At 41.7% G+C, this 16,151-nt stretch overlaps 1 protein-coding gene across 19 annotated transcripts in view; it reads left to right on the forward strand.

Moving 5' to 3' along the window:
* Nucleotides 1-15,843, forward strand: part of LOC110523046 (sodium/potassium-transporting ATPase subunit beta-233) — a 32,827-nt gene extending 16,984 nt beyond the window's left edge. Inside the window, exons 3-9 of one of the 19 annotated variants that reach the window (XR_016496401.1) lie at nt 6,725-6,880; nt 10,608-10,798; nt 12,291-12,374; nt 12,637-14,399; nt 14,448-14,495; nt 14,550-14,576; nt 14,781-15,843. Coding sequence is in view for 2 of the 19 variants with exons in the window: in XM_036978994.2 (XP_036834889.2) it covers nt 6,725-6,880; nt 10,608-10,798; nt 12,291-12,374; nt 12,637-12,897 (692 nt within the window). In the remaining 17 variants the exon portion in view is untranslated. Of the gene's footprint in view, nt 1-5,016; nt 6,643-6,683; nt 6,881-10,607; nt 10,799-12,290; nt 12,375-12,636 lie in introns of those variants that run through there. The other 18 variants (XR_016496399.1, XR_016496392.1, XR_016496394.1 and 15 more) reach the window with 18 other exon arrangements.
* Nucleotides 15,844-16,151: the final 308 nt, after the last annotated feature.

The following is a 16,151-nucleotide window of genomic DNA, read 5'->3' on the forward strand; positions in this document are numbered from 1 at the left end:
TCAGGTCCTCCGAGAGAGAGAAAGAAAGAGAGAATTAGAGAGAGCATATGTGGGATGGCCAGTCCTCTTCTGGCTGTGCCGGGTGGAGATTATAACAGAACATGGCCAAGATGTTCAAATGTTCATAAATGATCAGCATGGTCGAATAATAATAAGGCAGAACAGTTGAAACTGGAGCAGCAGCACAGCCAGGTGGACTGGGGACAGCAAGGAGTCATCATGTCAGGTAGTCCTGGGGCATGGTCCTAGGGCTCAGGTCCTCCGAGAGAGAGAAAGAGAGAAGGAGAGAATTAGAGAACGCACACTTAGATTCACACAGGACACCGAATAGGACAGGAGAAGTACTCCAGATATAACAAACTGACCCTAGCCCCCCGACACATAAACTACTGCAGCATAAATACTGGAGGCTGAGACAGGAGGGGTGTCATATACAAATGTCATATTATATATATACAGTGTTTTAACAATGTACAATGTACAAATGGTTAAAGGACACAAGATAAACAAGATAAAGATAAACAAGATAAAATAAATAAGCATAAAAATGGGTTGTATTTACAATGGTGTGTGTTCCTCACTGGTTGCCCTTTTCTCGTGGCAACAGGTCACAAATCTTGCTGCTGTGATGGCACACTGTGGAATTTCACCCAGTAGATATGGGAGTTTTTCAAATTTGGATTTGTTTTCGAATTCTTTGTGGATCTGTGTAATCTGAGGGAAATATGTCTCTCTAATATGGTCATGCTCTCTCTCTGTCTCTCTCTCTATCTCTCTCTCTGTCTCTCTCTCTCTCTCTCTCTCTCTCTCTCCCTGTCTCTCTCTCTCGCTCTCTCTCTCTCTCTGTCTCTATCTCTCTCTCTGTCTCTATCGCTCTCTCTCTCTATCTATCTCTCTCTCTCTATCTCTCTCTCTGTCTCTCTCTCTCTATCTCTCTCTCTCTCTGTCTATCTCTCTCTCTGTCTCTATCGCTCTCTCTCTCTATCTATCTCTCTATCTCTCTCTGTCTCTATCTCTCTCTCTATCTCTCTATCTCTCTCTGTCTCTCTCTCTCTATCTCTCTCTCTGTCTCTCTCTCTCTCTGTCTCTATCTCTCTCGCTCTCTCTCTCTCTTGACTGTTTCTGTTCTACCTTCAATTATTTTTAGTGCTACGTTGACATTGATTACTACATTGTTGGGTTTAGAGTGTGCAAGAAAGGCATTTCACTGTACTTGTGCCCGTGAAAGTTGAAAGTTGCCACGCCTAGCGGTGACCCTGTGTGTGTACCAGGTCTGTCTGTCTGTGGAAAATTACTGCCACAGTTTAGACAGAGCCCATCTGAAGAGAGCTATTAGACACCCGGGGGGGGGGGGGGGGGCTGAGGTGTTTACTGTGTTATGAACCCTAACCCTAACAAAAATGTATTAATAGGTAACCGTCATTTATAGCTGCTATAAATCATTGAATTCAGTATTATATATATGCTTATTACGCTGGTATGTATACAGATATTATTCAGTGTTGGTAGTTTTTTTGAAAAAAATAAAAGGAACAGACTGTATTTTTCCAGTTGATTAGTGATTCGTCCACATACACTCCCCCTATTCATTCATATTCATGTTGACACTCCCCCTATTCATTCATATTCATGTTGACACTCCCCCTATTCATTCATATTCATGTTGACACTCCCCCTATTCACTCATATTCATGTTGACACTCCCCCTATTCACTCATATTCATGTTGACACTCCCCCTATTCATTCATATTCATGTTGACACTCCCCCTATTCATTTATTTGGACAGTGAAGCTAAAAGTTATAATTTGTCTCTATACTCCAGCATTTTGGATTCGAGATCAAATGTTTTAATATATGAAGATACATGTTTTATCATTTAGAAATTAAAGAACTTTATGTATCTAGTTCCCCCAGGATAGTTCCCCCAGGATAGTCCCCCCAGGATAGTCCCCCCAGGATAGTTCCCCCAGGATAGTCCCCCCAGGATTGTCCCCCCAGGATAGTCCCACCAGGATAGTCCCCCCAGGATAGTCCCACCAGGATAGTCCCCCCAGGATAGTCCCACCAGGATAGTCCCACCAGGATAGTCCCCCCAGGATAGTCCCCCCAGGATAGTCCCACCAGGATAGTCCCCCCAGGATAGTCCCACCAGGATAGTCCCCCCAGGATAGTCCCCCCAGGATAGTCCCCCCAGGATAGTCCCCCCAGGATAGTCCCACCAGGATAGTTCCCCCAGGATAGTCCCCCCAGGATAGTCCCACCAGGATAGTCTCCCCAGGATAGACCCCCCAGGATAGTCCCCCCAGGATAGTCCCCCCAGGATAGTTCCCCAAGGATAGTCCCCCCAGGATAGTCCCCCCAGGATAGTTCCCCCAGGATAGTCCCCGCAGGATAGTCCCCACAGGATAGTCCCCCAGGATAGTTCTCCCAGGATAGTCCCACCAGGATAGTTCCCCCAGGATTGATCTGGTACTTCCTGTATATAGCTCCACATTGATCTGGTACCTCCTGTATATAGCTCCACATTGATCTGGTACTTCCTGTATATAGCTCCACATTGATCTGGTACTCCCTGTATATAGCTCCACATTGATCTGGTACTTCCTGTATATAGCTCCACATTGATCTGGTACTTCCTGTATATAGCTCCACATTGATCTGGTACTTCCTGTATATAGCTCCACATTGATCTGGTACTTCCTGTATATAGCTCCATTCTTGTGTATTTTATTTTATTCCTGTTGTGGTTCTGTTTTTACTCTGCGTTGTTGGGAAGGGCTTTTCACAGTAAAGTCTAACCAGTTGTTTTGGCACATTTGACAAATTAAATTGGATTTGATTTGACTCTACAAACTTCTTGGATGCAATTGCTGTTTGTTTTGGCTGTGTTTAGGATTATTTTGAGGCTTCAGATGAAATAAATTACGATGAACTTCACCGGGTGGTGAAAGTGCACGGTGACGAGCTTGACGCTCCTCTCCAATTAATATCCGGGGTCTTATTCTGGTGACACGATGATCGATGCTGGGCTGCCGTTGGACAAATTAAAATAACCTGGCTCTTTTGTCCATTATAATATCATCATGTAGGCTTTGCCCACACGGTATCTGCCAGCTTGTTGCCTAGAGCGAACGTGACATTACCAAAGTGGGCACATTGGCTATATATCACAAACCAAAAAGTGCTTTCATTTCTAAACAGTAAAACAGATACAGTTGAAGTCGTAAGTTTACATACACCTTAGCCGACTATATTAAACTCTGCATTTCACAATTCCAGACATTTAATCCTAGTAAAAATCAATTTCTTAGGTCAGTTAGGATCACCACTTTATTTTAAGAATGTGAAATGTCAGAATAATAGTAGAGAGAATTATTTATTTCAGCTTTTATTTCTTTCATCACATTCTTTCATCACATTCCCAGCGGGTCAGAAGTTTACATACACTCAATTAGTATTTGGTAGCATTGCCTTTAAATTGTTTAACTTGGGTCAAACGTTTCAGGTAGCTTTCCACAAGCTTCCCACAATAAGTTGGATGAATTTTGGCCCATTCCTCCTGACAGAGCTGGTGTAACTGAGTCAGGTTTGTAGACCTCCTTGCTCGCACACGCTTGTTACGTTCTGCCCACACATTTTCTATAGGATTGAGGTCAGGGCTTTGTGATGGACACTCCAATATCTTGACTTGGTTGTCCTTAAGCCATTTTGCCACAACTTTGGAAGTATGCTTGGGGTCATTGTCCATTTGGAAGACCCATTTGCGACCAAGCTTTAACTACCTGACTGATGTCTTGTGATGTTGCTTCAAAATATCCACATAATTGTCCTTCCTCATGACGCCATCTATTTTGTGAAGTGCACCAGCCCCTCCTGCAGCAAAGCCCCCCCACAACATGATGCTGCCACCCCCGTGCTTCACGGTTGGGATGGTGTTCTTCAGCTTGCAAGCCTCCCCCTTTTTCCTCCAAACATAACGATGGCCATTATGGCCAAGCAGTTCTATTTTTGTTTCATCAGACCAGACGACATTTCTCCAAAAAATTACAATCTGTGTCCCCATGTGCAGTTGCAAACCGTAGTCTGGCTTTTTTATGGCGGTTTTGGAGCAGTGGCTTCTTCCTTGCTGAGCGGCCTTTCAGGTTATGTCGATATAGAACTCGTTTTACTGTGGATATAGATACTTTTGTACCTGTTTCCTCCAGCGTCTTCACAAGGTCCTTTGCTGTTGTTCCGGGATTGATTTGCACTTTTCGCACCAAAGTACGTTCATCTCTAGGAGACAGAACAGGCTGTGTGGTCCCATGGTGTTTATACTTGCGTACTATTGTTTGTACAGATGAACGTGGTACCTTGGGGTATTTGGATATTGCTCCCAAGGATGAACCAGACTTGGAGGTCTACAATTTTTTTTCTGAGGTCTTGGTTGATTTCCCCATGATGTCAAGCAAAGAGGCACTAAGTTTGAAGGCAGGCCTTGAAATACATCCACAGTTACACCTCCAATTGACTCAAATTATGTCAATTAGCCTATCAGAAGCTTCTAAAGCCATGACATCATTTTCTGGAATTTTCCAAGCTGTTTAAAGGCACAGTCAACTTAGTGTATGTAAACTTCTGACCCACTGGAATTGTGATACAGTGAATTATAAGTGAAATAATCTGTCTGTAAACAATTGTTGGAAAAATGACTTGTGTCATGCACAAAGTAGATGTCTTAACCCACTTGCCAAAACTATAGTTTGTTAACCAGAATTTGTGGAGTGGTTGAAAAACAAGTATGTAAACTTCCCACTTCAATTGTACGTATAAAAAATACCCTAAAATAAAATATGACATTTTGTACTGTCGCATCATCTATATTTTTTATCTCAAATCCAAAATGCTGGAGTATAGAGCCAAATGAATAGTGTTAGCTTCACTGTCCAAATAGATACATAGTATGACCCAATTTATGCCCTCTGCACCTGGCTGTACTTTCTCTATCATCCATACTGACCCAGTGTGTTGTCTATCTACAGGTCTATCATCCATACTGACCCAGTGTGTTGTCTATCTACAGGTCTATCATCCATACTGACCCAGTGTGTTGTCTATCATCCATACTGACCCAGTGTGTTGTCTATCTACAGGTCTATCATCCATACTGACCCAGTGTGTTGTCTATCTACAGGTCTATCATCCATACTGACCCAGTGTGTTGTCTATCTACAGGTCTATCATCCATACTGACCCAGTGTGTTGTCTATCTACAGGTCTATCATCCATACTGACCCAGTGTGTTGTCTATCATCCATACTGACCCAGTGTGTTGTCTATCTACAGGTCTATCATCCATACTGACCCAGTGTGTTGTCTATCATCCATACTGACCCAGTGTGTTGTCTATCTACAGGTCTATCATCCATACTGACCCAGTGTGTTGTCTATCTACAGGTCTATCATCCATACTGACCCAGTGTGTTGTCTATCTACAGGTCTATCATCCATACTGACCCAGTGTGTTGTCTATCATCCATACTGACCCAGTGTGTTGTCTATCTACAGGTCTATCATCCATACTGACCCAGTGTGTTGTCTATCTACAGGTCTATCATCCATACTGACCCAGTGTGTTGTCTATCTACAGGTCTATCATCCATACTGACCCAGTGTGTTGTCTATCTACAGGTCTATCATCCATACTGACCCAGTGTGTTGTCTATCATCCATACTGACCCAGTGTGTTGTCTATCTACAGGTCTATCATCCATACTGACCCAGTGTGTTGTCTATCATCCATACTGACCCAGTGTGTTGTCTATCTACAGGTCTATCATCCATACTGACCCAGTGTGTTGTCTATCTACAGGTCTATCATCCATACTGACCCAGTGTGTTGTCTATCTACAGGTCTATCATCCATACTGACCCAGTGTGTTGTCTATCTACAGGTCTATCATCCATACTGACCCAGTGTGTTGTCTATCTACAGGTCTATCATCCATACTGACCCAGTGTGTTGTCTATCATCAATACTGACCCAGTGTGTTGTCTATCTACAGGTCTATCATCCATACTGACCCAGTGTGTTGTCTATCTACAGGTCTATCATCCATACTGACCCAGTGTGTTGTCTATCATCCATACTGACCCAGTGTGTTGTCTATCTACAGGTCTATCATCCATACTGACCCAGTGTGTTGTCTATCTACAGGTCTATCATCCATACTGACCCAGTGTGTTGTCTATCATCCATACTGACCCAGTGTGTTGTCTATCTACAGGTCTATCATCCATACTGACCCAGTGTGTTGTCTATCTACAGGTCTATCATCCATACTGACCCAGTGTGTTGTCTATCTACAGGTCTATCATCCATACTGACCCAGTGTGTTGTCTATCATCCATACTGACCCAGTGTGTTGTCTATCATCCATACTGACCCAGTGTGTTGTCTATCTACAGGTCTATCGTCCATACTGACCCAGTGTGTTGTCTAACTACAGGTCTATCATCCATACTGACCCAGTGTGTTGTCTATCTACAGGTCTATCATCCATACTGACCCAGTGTGTTGTCTATCTACAGGTCTATCATCCATACTGACCTAGTGTGTTGTCTATCTACAGGTCTATCATCCATACTGACCCAGTGTGTTGTCTATCATCCATACTGACCCAGTGTGTTGTCTATCTACAGGTCTATCATCCATACTGACCCAGTGTGTTGTCTATCTACAGGTCTATCCCACACCCCACGCTCTGAGAAGTTTGAGATCTCTTACAACGTCAACGATGTGGAGACGTATCTGAAGTACACCAAGAGCATCAAGGACTTCCTGGAGATGTACGATGAGGAGAGGCAGACCGACCTGAACAAGTACGAAGACTGTGGAGGCAAGTACAGACTAGTAGAAACTAGTAGACACTGGTACAGACTAGTAGAAACTAGTAGACACTGGTACAGACTAGTAGAAACTAGTAGACACAAGTACAGACTAGTAGAAACTAGTAGACACTGGTACAGACTAGTAGAAACTAGTAGACACTGGTACAGACTAGTAGAAACTAGTAGACACTGGTACAGACTAGTAGAAACTAGTAGACACTGGTACAGACTAGTAGAAACTAGTAGACACTGGTACAGACTAGTAGACTCTGGTACAGACTAGTAGAAACTAGTAGACACTGGTACAGACTAGTAGACACTAGTACAGACTAGTATAAACTAGTAGACACTGGTACAGACTAGTAGACACTAGTAGACACTGGTGCAGACTAGTAGACACTAGTACAAAATAGTACAGACTAGTAGACACTAGTAGACACTAGTACAGACGAGTAGAAACTAGTACAGACTAGTAGACATTAGTAGACACTGGTACAGACTAGTAGAAACTAGTACAGACTAGTATAAACTAGTAGACACTAGTACAGACTAGTAGAAACTAGTACAGACTAGTAGACATTAGTAGACACTGGTACAGACTAGTAGAAACTAGTACAGACTAGTAGAAACTAGTAGACACTACAGACGAGTAGAAACTAGTACAGACTAGTAGAAACTAGTAGACACTGGTACAGACTAGTAGAAACTAGTACAGACTAGTAGACACTAGTAGACACTGGTACAGACTAGTAGACACTGGTACAGACTAATAGAAACTACAGACACTAGTACAGACTAGTAGACACTGGTACAGACTAGTATAAACTAGTACAGACTAGTAGACACTGGTACAGACTAGTAGACACTAGTACAGACTAGTAGAAACTAGTACAGTCTAGTAGAAACTAGTAGACACTAGTACAGACTAGTAGACACTGGTACAGACTAGTAGACACTGGTACACACTAGTATAAACTAGTACAGACTAGTAGAAACTAGTAGACACTAGTACAGACTAGTAGGCAGTAGTACAACTAGTAGAAACTAGTAGACACTAGTACAGAGTAGTATAAACTAGTAGACACTAGTACAGACTAGTAGAAACTAGTACAGACTAGTAGACATTAGTAGACACTGGTACAGACTAGTAGAAACTAGTACAGACTAGTAGACACTGGTAGAGACTGGTACAGACTAGTAGAAACTAGTACAGACTAGTAGAAACTAGTAGACACTGGTACAGACTAGTAGAAACTAGTACAGACTAGTAGACACTAGTAGACACTGGTACAGACTAGTAGACACTGGTACAGACTAATAGAAACTACAGACACTAGTACAGACTAGTAGACACTGGTACAGACTAGTATAAACTAGTACAGACTAGTAGACACTGGTACAGACTAGTAGACACTAGTACAGACTAGTAGAAACTAGTACAGTCTAGTAGAAACTAGTAGACACTAGTACAGACTAGTAGACACTGGTACAGACTAGTAGACACTGGTACACACTAGTATAAACTAGTACAGACTAGTAGAAACTAGTAGACACTAGTACAGACTAGTAGGCACTAGTACAACTAGTAGAAACTAGTAGACACTAGTACAGAGTAGTATAAACTTGTAGACACCAGTACAGACTAGTAGACACTGTTACAGACTAGTAGACACTAGTACAGACTAGTAGACACCAGTACAGACTAGTAGACCCCAGTACAGACTAGTAGACACCAGTACAGACTAGTATACCCCAGTACAGACTAGTGGACACTAGTACAGACTAGTAGAAACTAGTAGACACTAGTACAGACTAGTAGACACTAGTACAACTAGTAGAAGCTAGTAGACACTAGTACAGACTAGTAGACACTGCTACAGACTAGTAGACACTAGTACAGAATAGTAGAAACTAGTACAGACTAGTAGACACTAGTACAACTAGTAGAAACTAGTAGACACTAGTACAGACTAGTAGAAACTAGTACAGACTAGTAGACACTAGTACAGACGAGTAGACACCAATACAGACTAGTAGAAACTAGTACAGACTAGTAGACACTAGTACAGACGAGTAGACACCAATACAGACTAGTAGACCACAGTACAGACTAGTAGACACCAGTACAGACGAGTAGACCCCAGTACAGACTAGTATACACCAGTACAGACTAGTATACCACAGTACAGAGTAGTAGACACCAGTACAGACTTGTAGACCCCAGTACAGACAAGTAGACACCAGTACAGACTAGTAGCCGTGTTAGTGTTTAGTTATGCTGTGTCTGGGGGTATTATAATGTACCCTGTTAGTGTTTAGTTATGCTGTGTCTGGTGTATTAATGTACCCTGTTAGGGTTTAGTTATGCTGTGTCTGGTGTATTAATGTACCCTGTTAGGGTTTAGTTATGCTGTGTCTGGTGCATTAATGTACCCTGTTTGTGTTTAGTTATGCTGTGTCTGGTGCATTGATGTACCATGTTAGTGTTTAGTTATGCTGTGTCTGGTGTATTAATGTACCCTGTTAGGGTTTAGTTATGCTGTGTCTGGTGTATTAATGTACCCTGTTAGTGTTTAGTTATGCTGTGTCTGGGGGTATTATAATGTACCCTGTTAGGGTTTAGTTATGCTGTGTCTGGTGCATTCATGTACCCTGTTAGTGTTTAGTTATGCTGTGTCTGGTGCATTAATGTACCCTGTTAGGGTTTAGTTATGCTGTGTCTGGTGCATTAATGTACCCTGTTAGGGTTTAGTTATGCTGTGTCTGGGGGTATTATAATGTACCCTGTTAGGGTTTAGTTATGCTGTGTCTGGTGCATTAATGTACCCTGTTAGGGTTTAGTTATGCTGTGTCTGGTGCATTAATGTACCCTGTTAGGGTTTAGTTATGCTGTGTCTGGTGCATTAATGTACCCTGTTAGGGTTTAGTTATGCTGTGTCTGGTGTATTAATGTACCCTGTTAGGGTTTAGTTATGCTGTGTCTGGGGGTATTATAATGTACCCTGTTAGGGTTTAGTTATGCTGTGTCTGGGGGTATTATAATGTACCCTGTTAGGGTTTAGTTATGCTGTGTCTGGGGGTATTATAATGTACCCTGTTAGGGTTTAGTTATGCTGTGTCTGGGGGTATTATAATGTACCCTGTTAGGGTTTAGTTATGCTGTGTCTGGTGTATTAATGTACCCTGTTAGGGTTTAGTTATGCTGTGTCTGGTGCATTAATGTACCCTGTTAGGGTTTAGTTATGCTGTGTCTGGGGGTATTATAATGTACCCTGTTAGGGTTTAGTTATGCTGTGTCTGGTGCATTAATGTACCCTGTTTGTGTTTAGTTATGCTGTGTCTGGTGCATTAATGTACCCTGTTAGGGTTTAGTTATGCTGTGTCTGGGGGTATTATAATGTACCCTGTTAGGGGTTAGTTATGCTGTGTCTGGTGTATTAATGTACCCTGTTAGTGTTTAGTTATGCTGTGTCTGGTGTATTAATGTACCCTGTTAGTGTTTAGTTATGCTGTGTCTGGTGTATTAATGTACCCTGTTAGTGTTTAGTTATGCTGTGTCTGGTGCATTGATGTACCCTGTTAGGGTTTAGTTATGCTGTGTCTGGTGTATTAATGTACCATGTTAGTGTTTAGTTATGCTGTGTCTGGTGTATTAATGTACCCTGTTAGGGTTTAGTTACTGGTCTATATTGTCTTCTCAGGTGACTGATCTAATTGGTCTCTCTGTGCCTGTAGAATTACCTGAATCGTACAGGGACCGTGGTGAGCTGGAGAGTGACCTTGGAGCGAGGAAGGCCTGCAGGTTCAAGCGGACCTGGCTGGGACCCTGTGCTGGTCTGGATGGTCACGACGAAAACTTTGGCTTCAAGGATGGGAAACCCTGTCTGATCGCCAAGCTCAACAGGATCATCAACTTCCGACCAAGGGTATGTATACCTGCCCCACGCTAAACTAGTTTATACCATTGATTAGCTAACTCTCAAAACATTTATTAATTTATTTTAGGTTTCTTAATATGATAATGCTGATTGGTCTGTCTGTGATAGGTTAATATGATAATGCTGGTTGGTCTGTCTGTGATAGGTTAATATGATAATGCTGATTGGTCTGTCTGTGATAGGTTAATATGATAATGCTGATTGGTCTGTCTGTGATAGGTTAATATGATAATGCTGATTGGTCTGTCTGTGATAGGTTAATATGATAATGCTGCTAGGTCTGTCTGTGATAGGTTAATATGATAATGCTGCTTGGTCTGTCTATGATAGGTTAATATGATAATGCTGCTAGGTCTGTCTGTGATAGGTTAATATGATAATGCTGATTGGTCTGTCTGTGATAGGTTAATATGATAATGCTGATTGGTCTGTCTGTGATAGGTTAATATGATAATGCTGCTTGGTCTGTCTGTGATAGGTTAATATGATAATGCTGCTAGGTCTGTCTGTGATAGGTTAATATGATAATGCTGGTTGGTCTGTCTGTGATAGGTTAATATGATAATGCTGGTTGGTCTGTCTGTGATAGGTTAATATGATAATGCTGGTTGGTCTGTCTGTGATAGGTTAATATGATAATGCTGATTGGTCTGTCTGTGATAGGTTAATATGACAATGCTGATTGGTCTGTCTGTGATAGGTTAATATGATAATGCTGATTGGTCTGTCTGTGATAGGTTAATATGACAATGCTGATTGGTCTGTCTGTGATAGGTTAATATAATAATGCTGCTTGGTCTGTCTGTGATAGGTTAATATGATAATGCTGCTTGGTCTGTCTGTGATAGGTTAATATGACAATGCTGATTGGTCTGTCTGTGATAGGTTAATATAATAATGCTGCTTGGTCTGTCTGTGATAGGTTAATATGATAATGCTGCTTGGTCTGTCGGTGATAGGTTAATATGATAATGCTGATTGGTCTGTCTGTGATAGGTTAATATGATAATGCTGGTTGGTCTGTCTGTGATAGGTTAATATGATAATGCTGGTTGGTCTGTCTGTGATAGGTTAATATGATAATGCTGGTTGGTCTGTCTGTGATAGGTTAATATGATAATGCTGGTTGGTCTGTCTGTGATAGGTTAATATGATAATGCTGATTGGTCTGTCTGTGATAGGTTAATATGACAATGCTGATTGGTCTGTCCGTGATAGGTTAATATGACAATGCTGATTGGTCTGTCTGTGATAGGTTAATATAATAATGCTGATAGGTCTGTCTGTGATAGGTTAATATGATAATGCTGATTGGTCTGTCTGTGATAGGTTAATATGATAATGCTGATTGGTCTGTCTGTGATAGGTTAATATGATAATGCTGATTGGTCTGTCTGTGATAGGTTAATATGATAATGCTGATTGGTCCGTCTGTGATAGGTTAATATGATAATGCTGATTGGTCTGGGTTTTGTTTCAGCCTCCAACCAACAGTGCTTCCGTCCCTGAAGCCGGCCAGAGCAGAGTCCAGACCAACGTTATCCCCATCCACTGTCAGAACAAGGTACGCCACACATGGCACTGTGAAGCACATCATGAACATATACAGTATACTGCATCCAAAATTGCACCCTATTCCCTATATAGTACACTACTTTTGACCAGGGTCAATAGGGCACTATACTACCCTATACGGGTGCCATTTCTGATGCAACCACACCATGAAGCTTTAGTTATCTGGATAAATGCTATGCTAGGTCTCTGTATGTGGTTTTTACCTTCGGGAAAGCTCACTAACTGGGATGCCATCCTGTCATTCTCCACAGAGAGAGGAGGATGCTAGCAAGATTGGTGAGATCAAGTACTATGGCATGGGCATGGGGTTCCCCCTCCAGTACTACCCCTACTATGGCAAGCTGCTGCACCCCAACTACCTACAGCCTCTGGTGGCCATCCAGTTTACCAACCTCACCTTCAACGAGGAGCTGCGTCTTGAGTGCAAAGTGTATGGAGCGAACATTGACTACAGCGAGAAAGATCGCTACCAAGGACGATTTGACGTTAAGTTCACCATCAGCGATTCATGACCTCAGCTATGAAAATAGCACATTTTCTCTGCCCCTATTTCAAAACAAGTTGATTTAAGAGAAATAAATAAAAATAGTTCAATTAAAACATGACTTGTCTTGGGAAATAAACTTTCATAATATACGGGACCTACAGTTAATCTGTGTGCTTTAAACGGGCTTTTCTGCATAATGTCTAGGGTTAGAATGTGCTTTAAACAGGCTTTTCTGCATAATGTCTAGGGTTAGAATGTGCTTTAAACAGGCTTTTCTGCATAATGTCTAGGGTTAGAATGTGCTTTAAACAGGCTTTTCTGCATAATGTCTAGGGTTAGAATGTGCTTTAAACAGGCTTTTCTGCATAATGTCTAGGGTTAGAATGTGCTTTAAACAGGCTTTTCTGCATAATGTCTAGGGTTAGAATGTGCTTTAAACGGGCTTTTCTGCAAAATGTCTAGGGTTAGAATGTACATTACACCGGCTTTTCTGCATAATGTCTAGGGTTAGAATGTACATCACACCGGCTTTTCTGCATAATGTCTAGGGTTAGAATGTACATCACACCAGCTTTTCTGCATAATGTCTAGGGTTAGAATGTACATCACACTCTGCATAATGTCTAGGGTTAGAATGTACATCACACCGGCTTTTCTGCATAATGTCTAGGGTTAGAATGTACATCACACCGGCTTTTCTGCATAATGTCTAGGGTTAGAATGGACATCACACCGGCTTTTCTGCATAATGTCTAGGGTTAGAATGTACATCACACCGGCTTTTCTGCATAATGTCTAGGGTTAGAATGTACATCACACTCTGCATAATGTCTAGGGTTAGAATGTACATTACACCGGCTTTTCTGCATAATGTCTAGGGTTAGAATGTACATCACACCGGCTTTTCTGCATAATGTCTAGGGTTAGAATGTACATAACACCGGCTTTTCTGCATAATGTCTAGGGTTAGAATGTACATAACACCGGCTTTTCTGCATAATGTCTAGGGTTAGAATGTACATCACACCGGCTTTTCTGCATAATGTCTAGGATTGGAATGTACTTTACAGGAAGAGTAACAATAGCAACATATTTATTCTACTGTAAATGAGAAGTCCTTGAGCCATGGGACATTCATCTTTTACTGTAAATAGCAATCCTACTACTGTTATGTAGCGAGCAGTGTTTCTGTCTGTGCCCCTAAGTATTCTGCCTAATGTGGTTTCTATATATGTTTGGAGTGTCCAGTACAGTAGTGGCATACAGTGGTCCTTTCCAAGCCATGTTGTAATTTCTCTAGTCTATTGTCAGTAGGCTTTAGTGGTCCAAGGTGTGTGTGTGTCTTTAAGGGTTTGTGTTTATGTGTTAAATGTGTTTGTTTTTTAAATGTGAGTGTGTGAATGTGTGCATATGTACTCTTACTAAATGAAATGACTGGCATGGTACGCTCTGATCTCTCTCTAGGTCTGAGTGATCTCTCTCTAGGTCTGAGTGATCTCTCTCTAGGTCTGAGTGATCTCTCTCTAGGTCTGAGTGATCTCTCTCTAGGTCTGAGTGTGAGTGATCTCTCTCTAGGTCTGAGTGATCTCTCTCTAGGTCTGAGTGTGAGTGACCTCTCTCTAGGTCTGAGTGTGAGTGATCTCTCTCTAGGTCTGAGTGTGACTGATCTCTCTCTAGGTCTGAGTGTGACTGACCTCTCTCTAGGTATGAGTTATCTCTTTCTAGGTCTTAGTGTGAGTGATCTCTCTCTAGGTCTGAGTGTGAGTGATCTTTCTCTAGGTCTGAGTGTGAGTGATCTCTCTCTAGGTCTGAGTGTGACTGATCTCTCTCTAGGTCTGAGTGTGACTGATCTCTCTCTAGGTCTGAGTGTGACTGACCTCTCTCTAGGTCTGAGTGATCTCTCTCTAGGTCTGAGTGTGACTGATCTCTCTCTAGGTCTGAGTGTGACTGATCTCTCTCTAGGTCTGAGTGTGACTGATCTCTCTCTAGGTCTGAGTGTGACTGATCTCTCTCTAGGTCTGAGTGTGAGTGATCTCTCTCTAGGTCTGAGTGTGAGGGATCTCTCTCTAGGTCTGAGTGTGAGTGGTCTGTCTCTAGGTCTGAGTGTGAGTGATCTCTCTCTAGGTCTGAGTGTGACTGATCTCTCTCTAGGTCTGAGTGTGACTGATCTCTCTCTAGGTCTGAGTGTGAGTGATCTCTCTCTAGGTTCTGAGTGTGACTGATCTCTCTCTAGGTCTTAGTGTGACTGATCTCTCTCTAGGTCTGAGTGTGAGTGATCTCTCTCTAGGTCTGAGTGCTTCTCCTTCCACTTCCTCCTCTTCTTCTCTCTGACACTTCTCTTTCCACCTCCTCCTCTTCCGCTCTCTGTCTGATGCTTCTCCTCCTCATCTTCTTCTCTCTGTGATGCTTCTCCTCCTCCTCTTCTTCTCTGTCTGATGCTTCTCCTCCTCCTATTCTTCTCTCTGTGATGCTTCTCCTCCTCCTCTTCTTCTTCTCTCTGTGATGCTTCTCCTCCTCCTCCTCCTCTTCTTCTCTGTAGTCTCCAACTATCTGTGTTCTGTGTGTCCATCAGCAGGCAGGGAAGACTATCTTCCTTCCTCCTTCATGGAAACACTGACAGCAACTCAGTGCTTTTAAAACCAACCTTTTGTTGTTGTTGCTGGAGACATCACATGACACGGTGTAACTTCCTAATGAATGTTTTAACCATTTTCATGCTGGAAGAATTATATATTTATGCAGTTGTACATTTTTTATTTTTTTTTGCAGGAAAAAGTTTAAATGTAATGAATCCGATACCAAAGTCACTGGTCAAAAAGTTAGAATATCAGAAGCAATGTAACCCTGTGTAATAGGAGGTTTTGTTGGTGTAAAAGTGATTGATGTTGAACATCTGGACCCTTGTCAGTAGTCCATCTGCTCCTGTCATTTAATTGAATCTGGGTATATGACAAATAAATTGAGAAATGTATCCTGCAGTCAAAATGTATTTTATTTAAATACATACTCATAGAAATGGAATGTGCATATTTGTATTTGTGGTCTAAAAAAAATAGTTTATCCATCCAAATTCTTGAAGAAATATTGGACCTGTTGAAAGGGAAAATGAACATAGAATTAACTATTGACAATCAATTAAAAATGCTTCTGAAATTCTAGTTTATATTTAATGTAGCTAACATATTACATTGATAGATAAATAGGAATTGGACAGGTCTATAACAGAGTTAGACAGGTCTATAACAGAGTTAGACAGGTCTATAACAGTTAGACAGGTCT

The sequence above is a fragment of the Oncorhynchus mykiss genome, chromosome 5, assembly GCF_057628025.1.
Source record: "Oncorhynchus mykiss isolate SJ-2025 chromosome 5, ASM5762802v1, whole genome shotgun sequence".
NCBI lineage: Eukaryota > Metazoa > Chordata > Actinopteri > Salmoniformes > Salmonidae > Oncorhynchus > Oncorhynchus mykiss.